At 43.3% G+C, this 19,899-nt stretch overlaps 1 protein-coding gene across 1 annotated transcript in view; it reads left to right on the forward strand.

The window, feature by feature from the left end:
* VCAN (versican) overlaps window positions 1-19,899 on the forward strand; it is a 193,032-nt gene that overhangs the window by 13,309 nt on the left and 159,824 nt on the right. Inside the window, exon 2 of the mRNA XM_084833608.1 lies at window positions 9,844-9,910. Coding sequence (XP_084689734.1) covers window positions 9,850-9,910 — 61 coding nt within the window. The 5' untranslated portion in view covers window positions 9,844-9,849. The remainder of the gene's footprint in view (window positions 1-9,843; window positions 9,911-19,899) is intronic.

Consider the following 19,899-nt stretch of genomic DNA (forward strand, 5'->3'; position numbering starts at 1 on the left):
TTCCACTGGGGTTCTCATATGGAGAAGATCCTTTATGCTAGCAGTTACAGAGAGTCTTCCTATAGTACTTAGCCACAGTTTCAGTGCTAACCCCTTGTATTGGGCAGAAGATTTACTTTAAAGCACTTTTTCCTGGGTTGGACAAGGATCAAAACAGTAGGGTTGTGTTAATGTAAATAACCCAGGTACTCAATATTGGTAGTATTTATTTATTACATTTCTATACCGCCTTTCTGGAACCAACCAAGGTGGTTGGTATAGTGAGCTATGCTGTGCTTTGCAACGTCTTATTGATTCCTTGCCTTGGTATTATCACTGGTGGCTCATCAGGACTGCAGCATTAGTTTTCTATGAAGCCCATAACTGGTCTTTCCCCCACAGCTAAAAAAAGTCAGCTATGAAAGAAGATTTGGGGGCAAGTCCTGAATTTTTATAGAATTTAAGACTAAAATCCCTACAGTCTCAGCCTCCTTTTCCTACAGAAAGTCTGATTCAGTGAGGAGGAAAGCTAAGCAGTATGGCTTTTGCTATCTTCCCATACAGATTACCCAGGTAATTTTTACATCAATTGCCATATCTGAGATGATATCCATTTGTCATAAGAGTATCGCCATCTTGAATTTATTACCAAAATGATGGCAGCAAGTCTGAGAAGTCATGTCTCAGATTATCTCTTGCAGAATTTGAAAGTGGTCTATCGTGATACAGACAGGTATTTCATGAAGTACATTGGCTTTCCCCTGGTCACCACTGCTGAATTTGGTGGCATGGCAAAGGATGGTGGGGACCACACTGGGAGGCAGTAGGGGATGAGTGTTGCTTAGCCCTGGTGTAGAACGTACTGAGCTAGATAGACTGATAGGCAGCTTCCTTTGTAGGGTTAAAGGGGAATTGATTATTGCAGCATTAACACTACAAGTACATCTACCATAAACCACAGTAAATAAAATCAATAGCCATCCCCACTTATGTCATTTAGGGTGCAATCCTATGCATGTTTAGACAGAAAAAATTCCTACAGTTCTAGGGCTGGCTGGGGCATGCTGAGAATTTGTAGGACTTTTTTCTGTCTAAACATGCATAGGATTGGACCCTTAGTCGTTTATCTGTCCCATCCCCTATCTCTACCAGAAGCAACTAGCAATGTGGAGCAGGGACAGGGAAATGTAACACAATTCTGAGAGTGGCAAGACATGCTTTTGGCAGTGACCCAACATCCAAAGACATGTAGGTTTGTTCTGAGATAAGCAATTGGGATCACTCGCTATGGATCAGAGCTTTATGCCTTCATGTCCTCACTCTCCCAGTTTTCCAACCCCTAGCTGCACAACCTGTTCTACTATTATTATTGTTGTTGCTATTATTATTATTATTATTATTTAACATTTATATACCATCTTATCTCCTAAACAGCCATCAAGGTGGTGTACAACAATATTACGCATAGTCAGTTCTCTCCGAGAAGGGAGTTGTCATTTTGGGCTAACATAACAAAAGATGAAAAGTAAGAGCCCATCTCCCAAATGCTGATATAGCACCCCAGAACATCAGAGTAAACTGAGTGTCATAACTTGGCAAACCCATACAGAATTTTGGGAGAGACATGCCACGACTTGTTCCATCAGGAAGGAATGCCTTTGGATTGACTCACAGAAGTCTGAAGATAGCACAAAAGGCAGCTAATTGGCTTAACTTTGGACGTTCCAGTGTTAGGAAACAGAAATTAGGAGAAAGTTGGTTTTATATCACCAGGCCTTTTGTTACTGAAATCAGTTAGGTTTGCAGGCTTCCCTTAACTCAGACTAAGTACCACTGCATTACTAATGCTACATGACACTGATGGATGCGGATTATATGTTTTCTGCAATTCTAGTCACATTACACTGGAACTCTAGGCTTAGCAATGAATGTAAATACAGTGCTTTCTGAAACACCATCATTTTTTGCCAGTGCCCCATACCTATCGGCTTTCATCATGGCTAAACTTCAATCCAGAGGAAGAAGTTGGGCCTCTTTCTCTTCACTCCTCTGCTTTATGGCTCATCTTACCTCATCCTACTTTCACTCCATTCCATATCATGTTTTCTTCCCCCTCCAGGTTTGTTAGACTACAACTCCCATCATCCCCAACCAGCATGAGTGATGGAGGACACTATAGGAAGGCTGTAAAACCCCTGGTTTTAGAACAGAACTATGGCCCTGGTTCTTGTTTTGGTGTTAGGCATCTGGCATCTCTCAGAACAGATGTGTTGTAATTTTGTTTCTATTGTCACAAGTGTGCGTTTCTTGCAGAGTTGGACCTAACAGAATAGGAGATGGTAAGACAGATAATGCTCAGAGAAAGGAAGGCAGCTAGCCAAAGCCCAGAGGGAGGGCAAGTGGCAGGAAACCCTAAGCAGACCCAGCGCCGGAACTATATATAGCGGTGGCTTATTGGGTAGTTGTTTGCTGGTGGCTGAGTGTCTCCCACAACTGACTATCATTAAAGGAGGAACAGGGACACTTTTGTACCTGGTTTGCACAACACGACAGCCCCTTATGGCTTCATTTAGCCGTGGGGGTCATCATGTTGTGCTGGGGGGGGGAGGGTGCTTACCGGGGTTTGCCATGTCGCGCATCAGGAGGGTATCAGGAGGTAGAGGTAGAAGTGCCAAGACAGTTACTTCAGCAAGTGTGTCTGATGAGCAGGTAGTTAGATTAATCTATGAAAATCTTTTAATCAATGAAATAGGTGCTACTATTTAATCAGGCAGCAGACTCTCTCTCTCTCTCTCTCTCTCTCTATATATATATATATATATATATATATATTGTACATGACAAACACTATCTTCAAAGAGGCATGATCTCTTTTCTCTCACAAAGGGGGGAATGCCTCTTGTAAGAGGATGCCTGCTACAACACATTGTCTAAGATTAAAAAAAGGATGCTTCTTGCTTGAAAAATATTGCTTTTACCCATATTGGAAATGTATACAACTTTAATGATAGATTAACTGATTTATCAAATAAATTCATGTGATTATTCAACTAAGGGTGTACCACATGCATGCCTAGAAGGAAAAAAAAGTCCTACAACTCCCAGCCTTCCCCAGGAAGCAAGTCTGGTTTGGGAATGCTGGGAGTTGTAGGACTTTTTAATCTCTATACATGCATAGGATTGCACCCTAAGATTTCTGTAGTAATATAATAGCCATAGTTACTACCAATGGCAAATGATTACCAAAGACATGTAATTACCCATAGCCAGCCTGTATGGTGAGTGCCCTGTAAATGATGTAGAGATCAAGCTCTGATGTTAAGCGTCAAGATTCTTATTCTCTGATAGAACTTTTTAAAACATCACACTCATTTTGATCCATATAAACTTTAATTTACATGTGATGGTTCAGTACAGTATGTGTCAGCACATTTTCAGTGGAGACTGGTGGCTCCAGTTTCGGAGGGACAGTGATTCCATTCTGGATTTTAGTTAGAACCAGCCAGAGCTCTGAAGGTGATATCCAAGGTGCTGAACCCATTTTGCGGATGGGGTGTAACACCTTGGACAGCACCTTTAGAGTTGTGGCTGGTTCTAACTAAAACCCAGAATGGAATCACGGCCCCTCTGAAACTGGAGCCACCAGCCTTCATCCACTGCACATTTTAATCCCAATTCTGCAGCCTGCACAGGTCTTTTGCAACTTGCTCTCTCTGTTTCCCATATGCTGAAAAAAGGTAAAATGTAACTCTTGCTGTTAGCTAATGTCTTGAAGTCAGTGACAAAATTCCACTGATATGAATAGATCAGGTCAACTTCTGTATATGGAAATGCTGACTGTAGCAATTAGTACTCCAGGACTCCAGACTCCTTTAAATGGATGCTATGACACAATTATAATTTTCAAGGCAATCACATCAAAAAGGACTAATCTGAGATGTTATATATTCCTTTTTGAATCATTCTCCTAATTTGGAATGAATCCCAGACTGCTTATTATGATGTTTGAGTTTGGGACATACCCATCCAGAATTCCAGTAATCTTCTGAGATTCTACTCTGTATAACATTAGATAATACACATGAACTCAACTGTTGATTTGAAACAAACACTGCAATCCTGTCCACACTTATGTGGGAGTAAGGGTGCTCCCAGACTGAGGGCTCCTACTGCTAACAATCAGAAGGCATTTTGAAACAATGATGTGGGTTTTTCCTCCTTAATAGATTTTTTGTGAGAAGGAAAAGGATGGAAGACATGGTGGCAAAATACGGGAGTGGGCTACGAGTGGAAGATGATTCCCCCCCCCCAGTTAAATTCCGCGAAAGAAACAGGACAATGGTGGGACAAAAGTCTCATCTGGAAGCACTCTAAGACCCATTGAATTTAGGCTGCAATCTCACTTACCTGTGAGTAAACCCCTTTGAATTCTGTGGGGCTAACTTTTGAGTAGACATGGATAGGATTGCACAGTTAGAGGGATATTTCTGAATAAGCATGCATAGGCTTGCACTGCATGGCTGCAATTCTGTGTGTCCTTATTTGGAAGAAAGTCTCATTAAACTCAGTGGGATTTACGTTTACATAGGATTTGGTTGAAATTGCAGCTTTCAAATGTTTTCAATTGCAGTTTTCAAATGAACTTTTGCTACACGTAAACCATACATTCCACCAAAATGTTAGTAGCCAGATTTTATAAGCCACGCTTTTTAATCTCTGGAAAGAAAAGTATCATTATCCACTAAAAAAAATCCTAGAATTAGATGGTGACCAGCTATTGTTGGTTATCTAGGTATTACTACCTCATCTGATCTCTTTTCCTTCTTAGTGCTCCTCATGCCATTACATAGAGATCATTGGTCATTGCTGACATTGTTAAAACATTTGCATCATGTACCTTCTTTCAAGAGAATCAACGCACATAATGTAATGGACTCCAATGATGGCTGCAGTCCAGCAAAGTTACCCACGTTTACTTCACATTGGTTAATGGGATCTAAGAATGCATAACTGTGGGCTAGATTGTAGCCATTATCTTACAATATTCACTGGTTATAAAAACAACTTTTCATTATTATAATAGATATCTAAGAGCAGCAGCTACAAGAGTTTTCATCGACAAACACTGCCACAAAGTTTCAAATTCTATGTACAGTTTATATTTTCCATGTTATCCCTACAAGGGAAAACCATGAAGGATTGCATTTTAGAAGGAGAAGCTTACAATCAACAGTTGTCAAAATCAATAAGTGTAAAACTGCTTTTGCTATCTAGAAATATTGTTATTAATGGCATTTTCTTTGGTATTCCCTGTACAATAATAAAAGAATTTGTTTAGAAACAATATAATAGGGTGCTGTAGGTAACTGGAGAATTGGTGTTGTTGTTGTTGTTCAGTCGTTCAGTCGTGTCCGACTCTTCGTGACCCCATGGACCATAGCACGCCAGGCCTTCCTGTCCTGCGCTCTCTCCCGGAGCGTGCTCAAGTTAATATTCATTGCATTGGTGATGCTATCTAGCCATCTCATCCTCTGCCGTCCCCTTCTCCTTTTGCCTTCAGTCTTTCCCAGCATCAGGGTCTTTTCCAGGGAGTTTTCTCTTCGCATTAGGTGGCCAAAATATTGGAGCTTCAGCTTCAGTATCTGTCCTTCCAATGAGCACTCAGGGTTGATTTCCTTTAGGATGGACTGATTTGACCTCCTTGCAGTCCAGGGGACTCGTAAGAGTCTTCTCCAGCACCACAGTTCGAAAGCATCCATTCTTCGGCGCTCAGCCTTCCTTATAGTCCAGCTCTCACAGCCATACATTACTACTGGGAAAACCATAGCTTTGATTAGACGGACCTTTGTTGGCAAGGTGATGTCTCTGCTTCTTACTATGCTGTCTAGGTTGGCCATAGCTTTCCTCCCAAGGAGCAAGCGTCTTTTAATTTCATGGCTACAGTCACCGTCTGCGGTGATCTTGGAGCCCAAGAAAGTAAAATCTGTCACTGCTTCCATTTCTTCCCCTTCTATATGCCAGGAAGTGATGGGGCCAGATGCCATGATCTTAGTTTTTTTAATGTTGAGTTTCAAACCAGCTTTTGCACTCTCCTCTTTCACCCTCAACAAGAGGCTCTTTAGATCCTCTTCGCTTTCTGCCATTAGGGTGGTATCGTCTGCATATCGGAGGTTGTTGATAATTCTCCCAGCAATCTTAATTCCGACCTCTGATTCATCCAACCCGGCATTTCTCATGATGTACTCTGCATATAAGTTAAATAAGCAGGGTGACAATATGCAGCCTTGTCGTACTCCTTTCCCAATTTTGAACCAATCGGTTGTTCCATGTCTGGTTCTGACTGTTGCTTCTTGACCCTCGTACAGGTTTCTCAGGAGACAGGTAAGGTGGTCTGGTACTCCCATCACTTTAAGAATTTGCCACAGTTTGTTGTGATCCACACAATCAAAGGCTTTAGCATAGTCAATGAAGCAGAAATAGACGTTTTTCTGGAATTCTCTTGCTTTCTCCATGATGCAGCGAATGTTGGCGATTTGATCTCTAGTTCCTCTGCCTCTTCTAAACCCAGCTTGTACTTCCGGTAGTTCTCGGTTCGCATACTGCTGAAGCCTAGCTTGTAGGATTTTGAGCATCACCTTGCTGGCATGTGAAATGAGCGCAATTGTGCGGTAGTTTGAACACTCTTTGGCGTTGCCCTTCTTTGGAATTGGAATGTAAACTGACCTTTTCCAGTCTTGTGGCCACTGTTGAGTGTTCCAGATTTGTTGGCATATTGAATGCAGCACTTTAACAGCATCATCTTTTAGGATTTTAAATAGCTCAGCTGGAATACTGTCATCTCCGCTAGCTTTGTTGTTACTAATGCTTCCTAAGGCCCACTTGACTTCACTCTCGAGGATGTCCGGCTCAAGTTCAGTGACCGCACTATCATGGCTATCAGGGACATTCAGATCTTTCCTGTATAGTTCTTCTGTGTATTCTTGCCACCTCTTCTTAATCTCATCTGCTTCTGTTAGGTCCCTGCCTTCTTTGTCCTTTATCATGCCCGTCTTTGCACAAAACGTTCCCTTGAGATCTCCGATTTTCTTGAAGAGATCTCTAGTCTTTCCCATTCTGTTGTTTTCCTCGATTTCTTTGCATTGTTCATTTAAGAAGGCCTTCTTGTCTCTCCTTGCTATTCTCTGGAACTCTGCATTCAGTTGGGTATATCTTCCCCTTTCTCCCTTGCTTTTCGCTTCCCTTCTTTCGTGAGCTACTTGTAAAGCCTCATCAGACAGCCACTTTGCTTTCTTGCATTTCTTTTTCTTTGGGATGGATTGAGTTGCTGCCTCCTGAACAATGTTACGGACCTCCGTCCATAGTTCCTCAGGCACTCTGTCTATCAGGTCTAATCCCTGAAATCTATTCCTCACCTCCACTGTATATTCATCAGGGATATGATTTAGGTCATACCTGAACGGTTTAGTGGTTTTCCCTATGTTCTTCAATTTAAGCCGAAATTTTGCAAGAAGCAGCTCATGATCTGAGCCACAGTCAGCTCCAGGTCTTGTTTTGACTGACTGTATGGAGCTTCTCCATCTTTGGCTGCAAAGGACATAATCAATCTGATTTCGATATTGACCATCTGGTGACGTCCATGTGTAGAGTCGCCTCTTGTGCTGTTGGAAAAGAGTGTTTGCTATGATCAGCATGTTCTCTTGGCAAAACTCTATTAGCTTTTGTCCTGCTTCATTTTGTACACCAAGGCCATGCCTGCCTGTTATCCCGGTGATTTCTTGACTTCCTACTTTAGCATTCCAATCCCCTATGATGAAGAGGACATCTTTTTTTGGTGTTAGTTCTAGAAGGTGTTGTAGGTCTTCATAGAACCGATCAACCTCAGCTTCTTCGGCCTCAGTGGTTGGGGCATAGACTTGAATTACTGTGATGTTGAATGGTTTGCCTTGGATTTGTACTGAGATCATTCTATCATTTTTAAGATTGTACCCCAGTACTGCTTTTCCCACCCTTTTGTTGACTATGAGTGCTACTCCATTTCTTCTAAGGGATTCTTGCCCACAATAGTAGATATGATGGTCACCTGAATTAAATTCGCCCATGCCTGCCCATTTTAGTTCGCTGATTCCCAAGATGTCGATGTTCAATCTTGCCATCTCATGTTTGACCACCTCCAGCTTACCTTGATTCATTGATCTGACATTCCAGGTTCCTAAACAATATTGTTCTTTACAGCATCGGATTTTCTTTTCACCACCAGACACATCCACAGCTGAGTGTCCTTTCGGGTTTGGCCCAGCCGCTTCACTCTTTCTGGCGCTACTTGGAAATACCCTCTGCTCTTCCCCAGTAGCATATTGGACACCTTCCGACCTGAGGGGCTCATCTTCCGGCGTCATATCTTTTAGCCTTGTGATACGATCCATGGGGTTTTCTTGGCAAGAATGCTGGAGTGGGTTGCCATTTCCTTCTCCAGTGGACCACATTTTGTCAGAACTCTCTGCCATGACCTGTCCGTCTTGGGTGGCCCTGCACGGCATAGCTTATGGCTTCACTGAGTTACGCAAGCCCCTTCGCCACAACAAGGCAGTGATCCATGAAGGGGAGAATTGGTGTAGTGTCACTTTAAGATCAGGACCTGGTATGGTTTGCAAGATAAACTTTAGACTGTATTTAAGGACAAGATCCAGGCAGCATAGTGAATAGATGAGGCTTCTTGTCATCGGGGTTGGGATAACTGAAGATGGATAGTCGGAACAGGACTCCTTGAGTCAGGCAGAATCAGACCAGATTCATGGTGGCTGCATACAGAAATGCTGGCTCCTTGAGATACTTAAGTCAAACTTCCTGATCTGTGGCCCTCCAGATCTTTTGTGCTCCATCTCCTATCATCCCTGACTATTGGCTGTGCTGGCTGGAGCTGATGGGAGATGTAGTCCAAAACATCTGGAAGGCACTAGGTTGCCTATCTCTGACTTAAGCAGTCCTGATTAAGTTCTCCCTATACGAGATAATTTCTGTCACTGCTCTAGACGGGGCAACTAGGCTGGGTTTCAAACTCTTTTAAAGGTGGTGATGTGGGGCACCTGAAGTGACAATAGCAATCTTTGAAGTGGGGCTGTCATCCCCACTTACACAACACTCCCATACATCTCTGTTCAAAAATCCTATATGCAAAACTGCATATAGGATTGCAGGTTTAGTTAATTGGTCCTGTGACTTGTAACTGATTAATACATTGATTAATTCCATTTGTATATTTTTTTAGATGATGAATACATTGGTCATAACAGGCATAATCTTAGAATAGGCATTCTATCGTATGTGTTAGGAAAGAAGGACTGCCTCCTTGAAGATGATGCTTCCCACTTGCAGTGTGTGTGTGTGTGTGTGTGTGTGCGTGCGTGAATAGACGGACAAATAGATAGATCTCGGGATTGAGGGTACTCTTTTAGTTGAGTAAAGGCACAATCCTATGCAAGTGTAGACAGAGAAAAGGCCTACAAGTCCTAGCGTGCCCCAGCTAGCTCCATGCTAGCTGGAAGGTTTCTATAGAGAAGGCTCTATAGGCCCTTTTTCTGTCTAAACATGCATAGGATTGCACCCTAAAAGCTTTTTAATTGATTGATTTCATTGATTCATTGATTAAATGTTTCAGGTCTGTTTCTAAAATGCATAAGCAAGGAAAATAGTCAAGGAACTCATTTCATGAAACCAGTAACTAACTTTTGGATATTATCAGCCTTTGGACATTGACATCTTGTCTACAGAGCTAGAATGAAGTCAACAAAATACCCCCTAATTTTATAAATCTATATAATTACCACAACAAGTATTTATTTTATTTTGTGTTTTCATTGTTTGTAGGTCAAGATGTTTAAAAAAATCTTATGGATGTGTTGGACCTTAACCATAGCATATGCACTCCGCAAAGGTAAGGGCAACATTCATGGCAATATATTCGGAAACTGGCTTCTGAGGGAGTTGGAGAAGTTGTTCTTATGATTATTGGCCAATACTCTGAAGTAACTTGTTTGAGAGCTGCAACTTTTAATTTGTGAACCGTATTTTAAATGTGTGGTCCCTTTGTCTTGATGGGACTTCCACAAAAATGAAGGAAACCTGTTTTCTGTCATGAGGATTCATCCCTTCCTCTCTTTTTTTGATAGGGGCTCATAAATGGCTGTTTGACAATGAAATATTTAACCTGCAATTATGGTGGAATGCAGCATGTGTCAAGCATCTCCGCTGTTAAAGGTTCAGAGTGCCTGTTAGGAAAGGAGATGGTGATGCGCTTCTGAGATCGTGTTCTTGGGTGGCTTCAGCTGATGAGAGAGCACTCTGTTCCTTTAAGGAATAGGCTACTGTTCGATGGTAGGACACCGGCTTTGCATGCAGAAGGTCTCAGGTTGAATCCCTGGTATCACCAAGTAGACATAGGAACATAGGAAGCTGCCTTATATTGAGTAACATCATTGGTCCATCTAGACCAGCATTATTGACATTGACTGGCAGCTGCTCTCCAATCCAGCCCCCTGGGCTTCCCCTGATCTCTACACCCCCTTCCTTTGGTGCCACCCCCTTCCTCCTGTCTGCCAATTGTTTGGTGGGCTCCTGATTTTTGTGCAGTGTTCCCCCCATTCTAAAAGGTTGAAATGCCTCTGCTAAGGCTTAGCTACCGGCAGCAGGAGCTTTAAGCTAAAACGTGCTGGTATTGTTGGTGTTTTGGCCCTGCCCCCTTTGCCTGTAGCCCTGCTCACCACTGGACTGCAGCCCCTGAGAGCTTCCCTGAAATTGAATTTCGCTCTTGGACCGAAAGAGGTACAACACCCCTGCTCCGGCCTTTCAAACGTTCAAAACCAGTGTAAAAGCAGGGAGTTTGGAGTAGGGCGTGGGATCACTCACGCTGTTCTTTCTCCTGACCTCCATGTACTAGTTTGAAGGTCTAAACAACTTGCCAGCTCTCCTTAATAGAAGTTACAATGCAGGTAGGCTGGTTCTGATCTCTGGGTCAGCTCATGGTGGCTGGGAGTGGGGATGTGGACACAGTCCAGCTCCCCTGCTCCACAGGTTGATTACTCACAATCTTTGAACATTTGAAAAGGGTTTCTGTCCAGGCTGGTGACAGAGTCATGTCTGTCATACATTTTTTTAAACTTTTTTAAAAAAGAAGAGAAGATCCACTAGTGACTTCTATATCTAGTGTACAAAGCCCTAAACAATTTGGGGCCAGGATACCTGAGAGAGTGCACCTTCTCCCTTAACAACCTGCCCAGTCACTGTGGTCACTGGAGGGCTTGCTCCTGGTGGTTCCACATGGACCTATGGCCTGATTGGAGCCCACCAGGAGAAGAGCCTTCAGCATGGCAGCCCCCTTTCTTTGGAATTCCCTGTCCCAGGAGGTCAGGCAGGCACCAACACTGTTGTTTCCAGTGCCTCTTGAAAACAGCAGTGTTCCAGGAGGCATTCCTTAATTGACCACTCATGGTTTCTATTGGTGTTTTTAAACAAGTATAATTTTATTGTGATGTTTAAATCTTTTTATTGTTTTACTGTTTTATTTTTTGTGGTCACCGCTCCAAAATCTGTTCTAGATATGGAGCAGTCTCTCTCTCTCTCTCTCTCTCTCTCTCTCTCTCTCCCCCTCTCTCCCCCACTTCATGCTGCACAGGGTTGTCAATTTTTCAAACTGGCCACCAGAGCTGTACCTTTAACAGCAGCTTGCAGTGCTGACATTATCAGTGTGTTCCATCCAAGCAGACTTTCCCCTCCTCTCCTTCCCCCTGCAACCCCCCTGAATCCTCTCCAAATCTGCTCCAGAGAGCAGAACACTCTGGAGCAGATTTGGGGTGTGTGCAGTGGGGAGGGGGAATCTGCTGTGTTCTGCTGGCAAATGGATGCAGTTGGACACAACCCTATGATGTGAAAGGCTTTACCTGATTCAAGCAGGCCTGTTATCTTCTGGTCAACTTGCAGGTGTAGGACAGCATAAATACTCCATAGTAATTAAGCCAGAGTATTTGGATTGACAGTGCAATCCTATGCATGTTTACCTGGAAGTGAGTCCCATTGTGTTCAGTGGGACTTGGTCCTGGTAAGTGTACATAAGATAGCAGCCCTAAGCTGGTTTATGGTCACTTCAGCCCAATGGAGGCTGGTGGATTGGCATCACCCTCCCACTGACAATGGAGTCACCAGCCTCCACTGCTTCAGCCTTTACAAAACTGCTACACAGACATAATTTGTGTGCATTTTGTGTGCAAACACCAAATACACACATTCATGTATGACAGTCTCCACACAGATTGCATGATGATTCCTCCACAGAAGTGCTTTTTGCACAGGTGTCAAACATAACACTAGATTGGGTTTTTTTTTCCTGTATGATTCCTCTTCCAGCACTAATTGTTTAAGCTAGGTCCAGAAAATTGGGCACATCATTATATTTATGATAGGAATCGAAAGGATATTTTGCATTAGCTGATTCAACTGGTTTGTGAATTAGGCCGTTAGGAGATTTTTATGGGCTATAATGTTCTATTGAGGAGGAGATTTCCATTACGATTTGCACTGTTTGTAGTTAAGGTGTTACCTTTAATAACAGGCTAAATTAGAGTATGACGTAAATGATGGCATAATTTAAATATTTGCAAGTGGGTGTAATGCTTGTGATGATATGGCATGGGAGGGGAAAAATCCCCTTACAGAGAAAGAATGTGTAGGATCAGAATTAATTGATCCTTCTTACACTTACTCATTTTCCCTTACTAGTAGCTTCTTTTTCCTAAAACCTCTCTGACCCACATTTTTTACTGAAATGTACAAATATCATCTGTCTTTTCAATTATGACAACAAATATATGTTTATCTCCAGATTAATAATATTATCCCATGTAGAGAGACTGCTATTGTCAAAATGTCATTAATAATTCTTTGTGTCACTATATGACTGCTTCACTCTGGTTATATATTTTGTTTTGTTTATCCTTTATTGGTGGTATCCTTGTTATACCACCAATTTTACCCTTGGACGAGCATAGTATAGGGGCAATCCAGAGTGGGTTGAGTGATATGTAGGGCATGGTAATGGCTGACTTGACTTGGAGGACAAATCCACATATAACATAGCCATTTTTCAAGACCTTAGCCACCTGATCACCATCCGATTATGTGCTTCTTAACTTCCATAGTTAAATTTTGACTTTGCTTATGTTGATCTAGTCAAATTTTGTATGAAGGCATCAAATTCTACTGACTTACATTCCTGTACTTCCTTACCTATGGGTGTAGTGTAGTGGTGAGAGTGTTCGGACTGAGATCTGGGAGATCCGGGTTCTAGTCCCCACATGGCCATGGAAGCTCACTGGGTGACTTTGGGCCAGTCACAGACTCTCAGCCCAACCTACCTCACAGGGTTGTTGTTGTGAGGATAAAATGGAGAGGAGAAGGAGGAGAATGTAAGCCGCCTTGGGTTCCTTGCAAGAGGAAAAAAGGCGGGATAGATATGCAATCAATCAATCAATCAATCCCATTGAATATGGAGGGACCAGCTTCTAAGTAAATATGTATAGAAGCAAGCTCTGCAATTCTCTAGTGATTGAGGGGCATAATATTATTAAAGGTATTGGGTTAAATCTGACATTGTGCTAGTGGACATCTGCTAGTGCAATGGGACTTTCTCTCTTCTTCTTGCTGGAAGCTTCTGCACTGCACAAAAGTCTTCTCTGGAAGAGTTCTCAGCCCTCCAAAGCAGATTTTGAGGGCACATGGATGGCTGCATTGGAGAGGGCAAATCACCTTCCTTCCTAGTTTCACTGATGGAAATGACATGGTATCAGGGTTCCCCTTATGGCCTGAACCCTCTGAGCAACTCCTTAAGGATCTCTTGCCTCCTTAAGAGTCCCACCTTCTTTCTTTTAACCTTCCCCTTTCCAATAACATGGGGGTTAGGCTGTAGACATGGGGTGATTGACACTCTAGACCCAGGGTTTAACCACAACAGTTTACTGGTAAATCAAAGCAAACAATTCACAACTAAAGGTATTTACACAGTACAACTGAATGATACAAAAGACCTTAAACGAAAATAAAAGTTGCAAAATGCAAGTTCCTTTACCCTAGCTGTACTTAGACTCCTCTAAGCTGCTTCTTCCACTTCCCTCTTCAGGCTCTGGTCTTTCTGATTCTGTTCTTACTGGCTCTCTTGTTGTCTTTTTATACTCTACTCCCTCAAAACCAATAGTACTGTTTCAAACCTGAAGAAGTGAAACTTAACTGGGAAACTGAAACTACTCCTCTGAAGGATCCCCCTCCCAACAAAACTCCAGGCCTCTAAGCCTGACCTTTTTCCTTTGCCTCTGTAGGCCTGAAACCTTCACACATGGAAATGACGTCAATGGAATGACACAGAGTATCTCTACACCAGCCTAAAATCCTTCATTTAAAATGGGGCTTTCTGCTTCCATTTTAAATGCAGAATCATGACGACTCCCCTTTTCACCCACTTCCTTTCCCCGCTCCCCAATTACCCTCCTTCTCCCCATATCTGAGTCTTCCCTTGATCTTGCTCTTCTTCTTGCCACTTTTCCTCTTTTCATGGAGGGAACTCAAGCAGAAGACAATGGAGTAATTTGATAGCTCATTATGTGTAATCTATTTAAATACAGAACAAAGGGCATTTAGTGCAGGAGATGCCCTGGAGGGACACGGTGTCATGTAAAGAGTCACAAACTTCCATGAAGGAGCAATCTCAGAGCCACAAACGTCCGTGAAGGAGCAATCTCAATCGCAGGATAAAAGCTCTGTATGAAGAAAGCCACAGTTGGATACAACCCTTTGTTTCCCATCAAACCTGATCTTTCCCATCAAGGCTTATGGTGTTGTTTTTTAAACACTGATTTTAGAAATTCCTAAAACTTCAACCGCAAATAAAGTAAAGCACAGATCCTAGCATCAGTTACAATTATTGAACTATAGAAGTCATCGTGAACTATGGAGGACCATTGCTTAGTGGCAGAACACATGCTTTGCATGTTGTTTTGCTATTCCTTAAAGATGGAGAACCTGGTGTGATAAGGAGCACCCCCCCCCAAAAAAAGGCCAAATGTCAAGGAGTTGGGTTCTGAAGAACTCTCTGGTGGGTGTGAAGGTGAGGCAGGAATGGATATGCAGCATCAATAATAGCCCATTGGGATGAGAAGGGGGGGTTACCCTGGGAGCCTGGTTGAAGCCTTCAAGGGCAGAATCAGAATACCTAAAATAAGAGGCAAGGAAGGGAGGTTAGATCCAGGGTTCTATCCTTAAAAGAATAGAGCCAGGGATCCTAATGGGGCTAGTATAAAACTTGCTGACCCTAGAAAGTAAATAGCAACTGCTTTGCTATGCCTGCTTTGATTTCCTTTAGGGAGATGCTATTAAGCTGGGCAGTGTTATCAGATTATTGGTTAGGAATTCTTTTCTCAGAGTCTCAAAATTCTCGACTTTCTCTCACAGTACCAGCACAAACCACTTCACATCAGGAAGGTGCCTGGGAATGGAATAGCTGCCATAATTCTCAATGATGTCCTCTTCTCACATAAGGCAGCAGTGACCCCAGACGTATTAGCTGCCTCTCTTTCCTAACCTAGTTTATAACCTAGTTTAAAAGGGTGCAGCATCTCCCCCTTCTCTGCTCCCTCTGCTCTCCTGCATTTCCCACCCTGCTCCACTTCCCATATCCCTGCTTCCACAACATTCCACAGATAAAAATATGGGTGCACTTTTAGTATCCCAGTTCTCAAGGTGTCACTACCTGAAGCCCTCTCCACCACTTTTCTACATTGCTGGAGCCTCCACCTTTAGGATGCTATATTAATTTATTTTGTAACCCCCTGTCTTCCACTGATATAAAAAAGTGAAGGAGGTGTTTGTTCTTTTGGCAAAAGAATTACTACAGCCTTCCCCCGCCTGGCATCCCCCACAAAATAGGTTGGACTACAGCTCCCATCATCTTATGATGGTTGGGATGATAGGGTTTGTAGTCCAACACATATGGAGGGCACCAAGCCTTGGGGAAGGCTTTACTAAAAAAAAAAATGCCTTGCAATAGGTTATCAACAGTTCCAAATATGCCCTGGGGGGAGTGGCAGTGTGTGAAATGGCAGCCTCTGCTCTGCCTGGTGCTCTTAGCAGTCACTGGCATGTGCAGTAGAGGTGAGATATATCCCCCTCAATTCAGAGATTTAACTTCTAGGGACCCTGGGGAAGGACCTGAGTCCCAAATGATGACAATGACAACCCTACCAACTCACAGTACATTTTTCAACAAGTTTTTGCCTGCTCCCCCCAGCAAAAAAACAGGAACAAAAGAGGGGCAATGATTTACCAGGAACGGGAACCAGTGTTCCTGATAAATCATTGCCCCTGGTAAATATGGAAAGTTGGAATATGACTGGCGGCATTGCCAGTGGAAAGAAGAAAGTTGAGATCTGGATAGTGAGTGGATAGTGTCATTATATACTTTAATCACTAGGTGGCACTGGACTTAGTTGTATCTGGGTGGAGTCAAGAATTTCCTGTTCTATTCCTGTTGAAGAGGAAAGAAAGAAACTTCTTGTCTAGCTTTCTGGCTGGTGTATCTTTTAAGCCTTCCATGGCAGGAAGGAAGCCCCACTCTTTCATTCTGTTACTATAGTGTGGGCAGGAGAGGGGGGTAGAACTTTGCACTGCAAACTGCATCTGGTCTAGGCAGCATCAGTAAACAGAGGAAACCCACCCTGACTCCAGCTACCAACCATATTCTCCCATACATACTCGAGACGTGCATCTGTATACTGTACATAATGAAAAATGGAGAATTGGGATGTGTGTGGGTAGGCCTCTGTGCAGATAGGCCCTCCAACATGTTAGTTTGGTCTGGTGTGTAGGTGGGGCCATCAGCTGTAGTTCTTTCTAGGGATGTTGGAGGAATCTGGCCGGGGGGTGGACCTTGACAAGCTTTCATCGGCTCGGCCCCATGGACTTTGGTTCATCTTCTGCTGGCTGGCCCAACTCACCCTACAGCAAGTCAGCCAGCTAGCAGATTTCCAGTGTTTTTTAATTTGTGCAAATTATGGCCTCAATTTGCGCAAATTACCCAATTTCAGCCGTAATTTGCACAAATACAAAAACTTGTGCAAATTGAGGCCAACGCACACAAAATTGTTTATTTATTTAAAACATTTGTATCCCACCCACACATCATTAAGATCTCAGGGCGGCGTACAGATAAAATCAATTTAAACAGTATAAAACAATAAATAATTTAAACACCTAAAAACATATTAAACTATTACACAAGCTAATACCAATTAAAATCTAAAACAGTAAAACCAACAGTGTGCTACTTTAAGGAATGCATTTAGCAAAGGCTTTGGTGGAAAGTCATGTTTTTACTTGACACCAAAATGAAACCAATGTCTGTGCCAGTCAGGCCTCCAAGGGGAGGGCATTCCACAACTGAGGTGCCACAGCAGAGAAGACCCTCTCCCACATCCCACCATAGTATATGTTTTGCACTGGTGGGATGCAGAGGAGAGCCCCTCTAGCAGATCTCAGTCCTCGGGCAGGCATATATAGGGAGAGGTGTTCCCTCAAATATCGAGGTCCCAAGCCACTTAGGGCTTTAAATGTCATCACCAAAACTTGAATTCTGACTGGAAGTGTATTGGCAGCCAGTGCAATTCCTTTAAAACTGGTGTTATATGGTTTTTATGAGATGTTCCGGTCAGCAGTCTAGCATTTTGCACTAGCTGCAACTTTTGAGTTATCTTCAAGGCCAGCCCCACGTAAAGTGCATTGCAGTAGTCTAATCAGGAAGTTACCAGCACATGTTCTACTGTGGCTAGGTTATCCGTGTCCAGGAAAGGCTGTAGCTGGTGGATCAGCCGAAGCTGGCCCAAGTACCCTGGGCCATGGAGTCCACCTGGGCTTCCAATGACAGGGTTGGATCTAGGAGTACTCCCAAGCTACACACCTGCTCCTTCAGGGGGAGTGCAACCCCATCCAAGACAGGTCGCTTACCCAATTCCTGGACTCAGGAACCACCAATCCACAGAGCTTCCATCTTGTTAGGATTTAGCTTCAGTTTATTGGCCCTCATCCAGCCCATTATAGCCTCCAGGCACTGGTCCAGCACTTTCACCGCCTCAGCCAACTCCAAAGACAAGGAGAAATAGAGCTGAGTGTCATCAGCGGACTGGTGACAACCCACCCCCAAACTCCTAATGACCTCACCCAATGGCTTCATATAGATGTTGAACAGCATGGGGGATAGAATAGAACCCTGTGGAACCCCACAGCTTAATAGCCATGGGGTAGAACAGGAATCCTCCAGTGCCACTCTCTGGAATCGGCCCTGCAGGTAGGAGCGGAACCACTGTAGCACAGTGCCCCCAACTCCCATCCTGCAGAGCCAATCCAGTAAACCACCATGATCAATGGTGTCAAAAGCCTCTGAGAGATCCAGGAAGATCAACAGGGTAGCACTCCCGCTGTCTTTCACCCGGAGTAGGTCATCAGTCAGGGCAACCAAGGCTGAAACCAGACTGAAATGTGTCCAGATAATCAGTTTCCTCCAAGAACGTTTGAAGCTGCCCAGCCACCAAAATATATGCAAAAAGTCCCCAGAAGATCGGGGGAAACCCACAGCTCGACCCACAAATGCAAGCTGAGTTGGACACACCGCAGAACTCTGGTGAGCCCCCAAAGGGCTGACTTTCCCAGCAATAGACATCCCTAGTCCTTTTGCATTTGTTTTTAAAAGGCCAGTCAGTCTGAACAAGTAATAGAGGCATGTAGCCACGTTTCATATGCATGTACGTGGGTGTTTCATGCTACTACATTCAGATATATGTGCCCTCTTAAATAGTACTGCTGCAGCAGATGGAATGTACATTTGCCTAGTTTCACATGATTTACAGGCAGAGTTTGAAAGCGTAATTGATCCTTTACTATGCCTGGTTTACATCCCCCCTCTCTTCCACTGTGTTAACTCAGACCACAAGCCATCTGGGAGAACAAAGAGTTTTTGTTAAGATTCAATTTATTTCCTTCATTGTCAAAACCCCAAGCAAGTCTTTGCAGGTAGACCTGGATATTTCTGTAAATATCTACTTTAGCAATCTGTACGTTAATAGTGTGCTCCTAAGCGCTGCTTTACACCTGATGAAATGCTTGCACAGAAGGCACTTCCAGGTTGGGAATAACTGGTGACCCACTAAGGCAGGGGCAGGCACCCTGGCGCCCTCCAGATGTTTTGGACTACAACTCCCGTAATCCTGACCATTGCCCATGCTGGCTGGGGCTTATGGAAGTTGAAGTCCAAAACATCTGGAGGGCACCACATTGCCTACCTCTGCATCAGCGGTTCCTAAGGTGTCAGAGGGGAGGGAAGAAAAGAGAGAGTGTGTGGTAGGATAAGATACACAGAGATGTTGAAAGGATTATTCTTGGATGTATTCAAGATTAAACTGCTAAAAAAAAAAAAGAGAGCAATATTTTTAAGAGCATTTGCTTTTTATACTTTTTTAGTGCAATAACCGGAGAAACAGGAGCTTCTGAGGAATAATCATATATGGTCTGAAACCTTACATGAGGAGGGATATGCACTGCCCGTGGCCCTTTCTTAATGGTGTTGTTGTAACCCATATGTAGATTATCACTGTTGATGATTGCAGCAGACAGGTCGGTTGTACAATGTGCACTGTCACGGGGGGGGGGGCAAGGTTGCTAGCGACCTCCAGGTGCATCTACTTCTTCACTCAAAGAAGTTGCATTTCTTCACACAATGCGTAATTCTTACGGAAATGTCACTGTCATAAAAGCCTTAGAAGGCTTCATAAGCTACTATACAGGGAGGACGGGTGCATCAACTGTTAGGGCCAAAGCACACATTGCTTTTTTGGT

The sequence above is a fragment of the Heloderma suspectum genome, chromosome 2 (assembly GCF_057233095.1).
Source record: "Heloderma suspectum isolate Gila_16-S chromosome 2, 16-S_ref, whole genome shotgun sequence".
In the NCBI taxonomy this organism is placed as follows: domain Eukaryota; kingdom Metazoa; phylum Chordata; class Lepidosauria; order Squamata; family Helodermatidae; genus Heloderma; species Heloderma suspectum.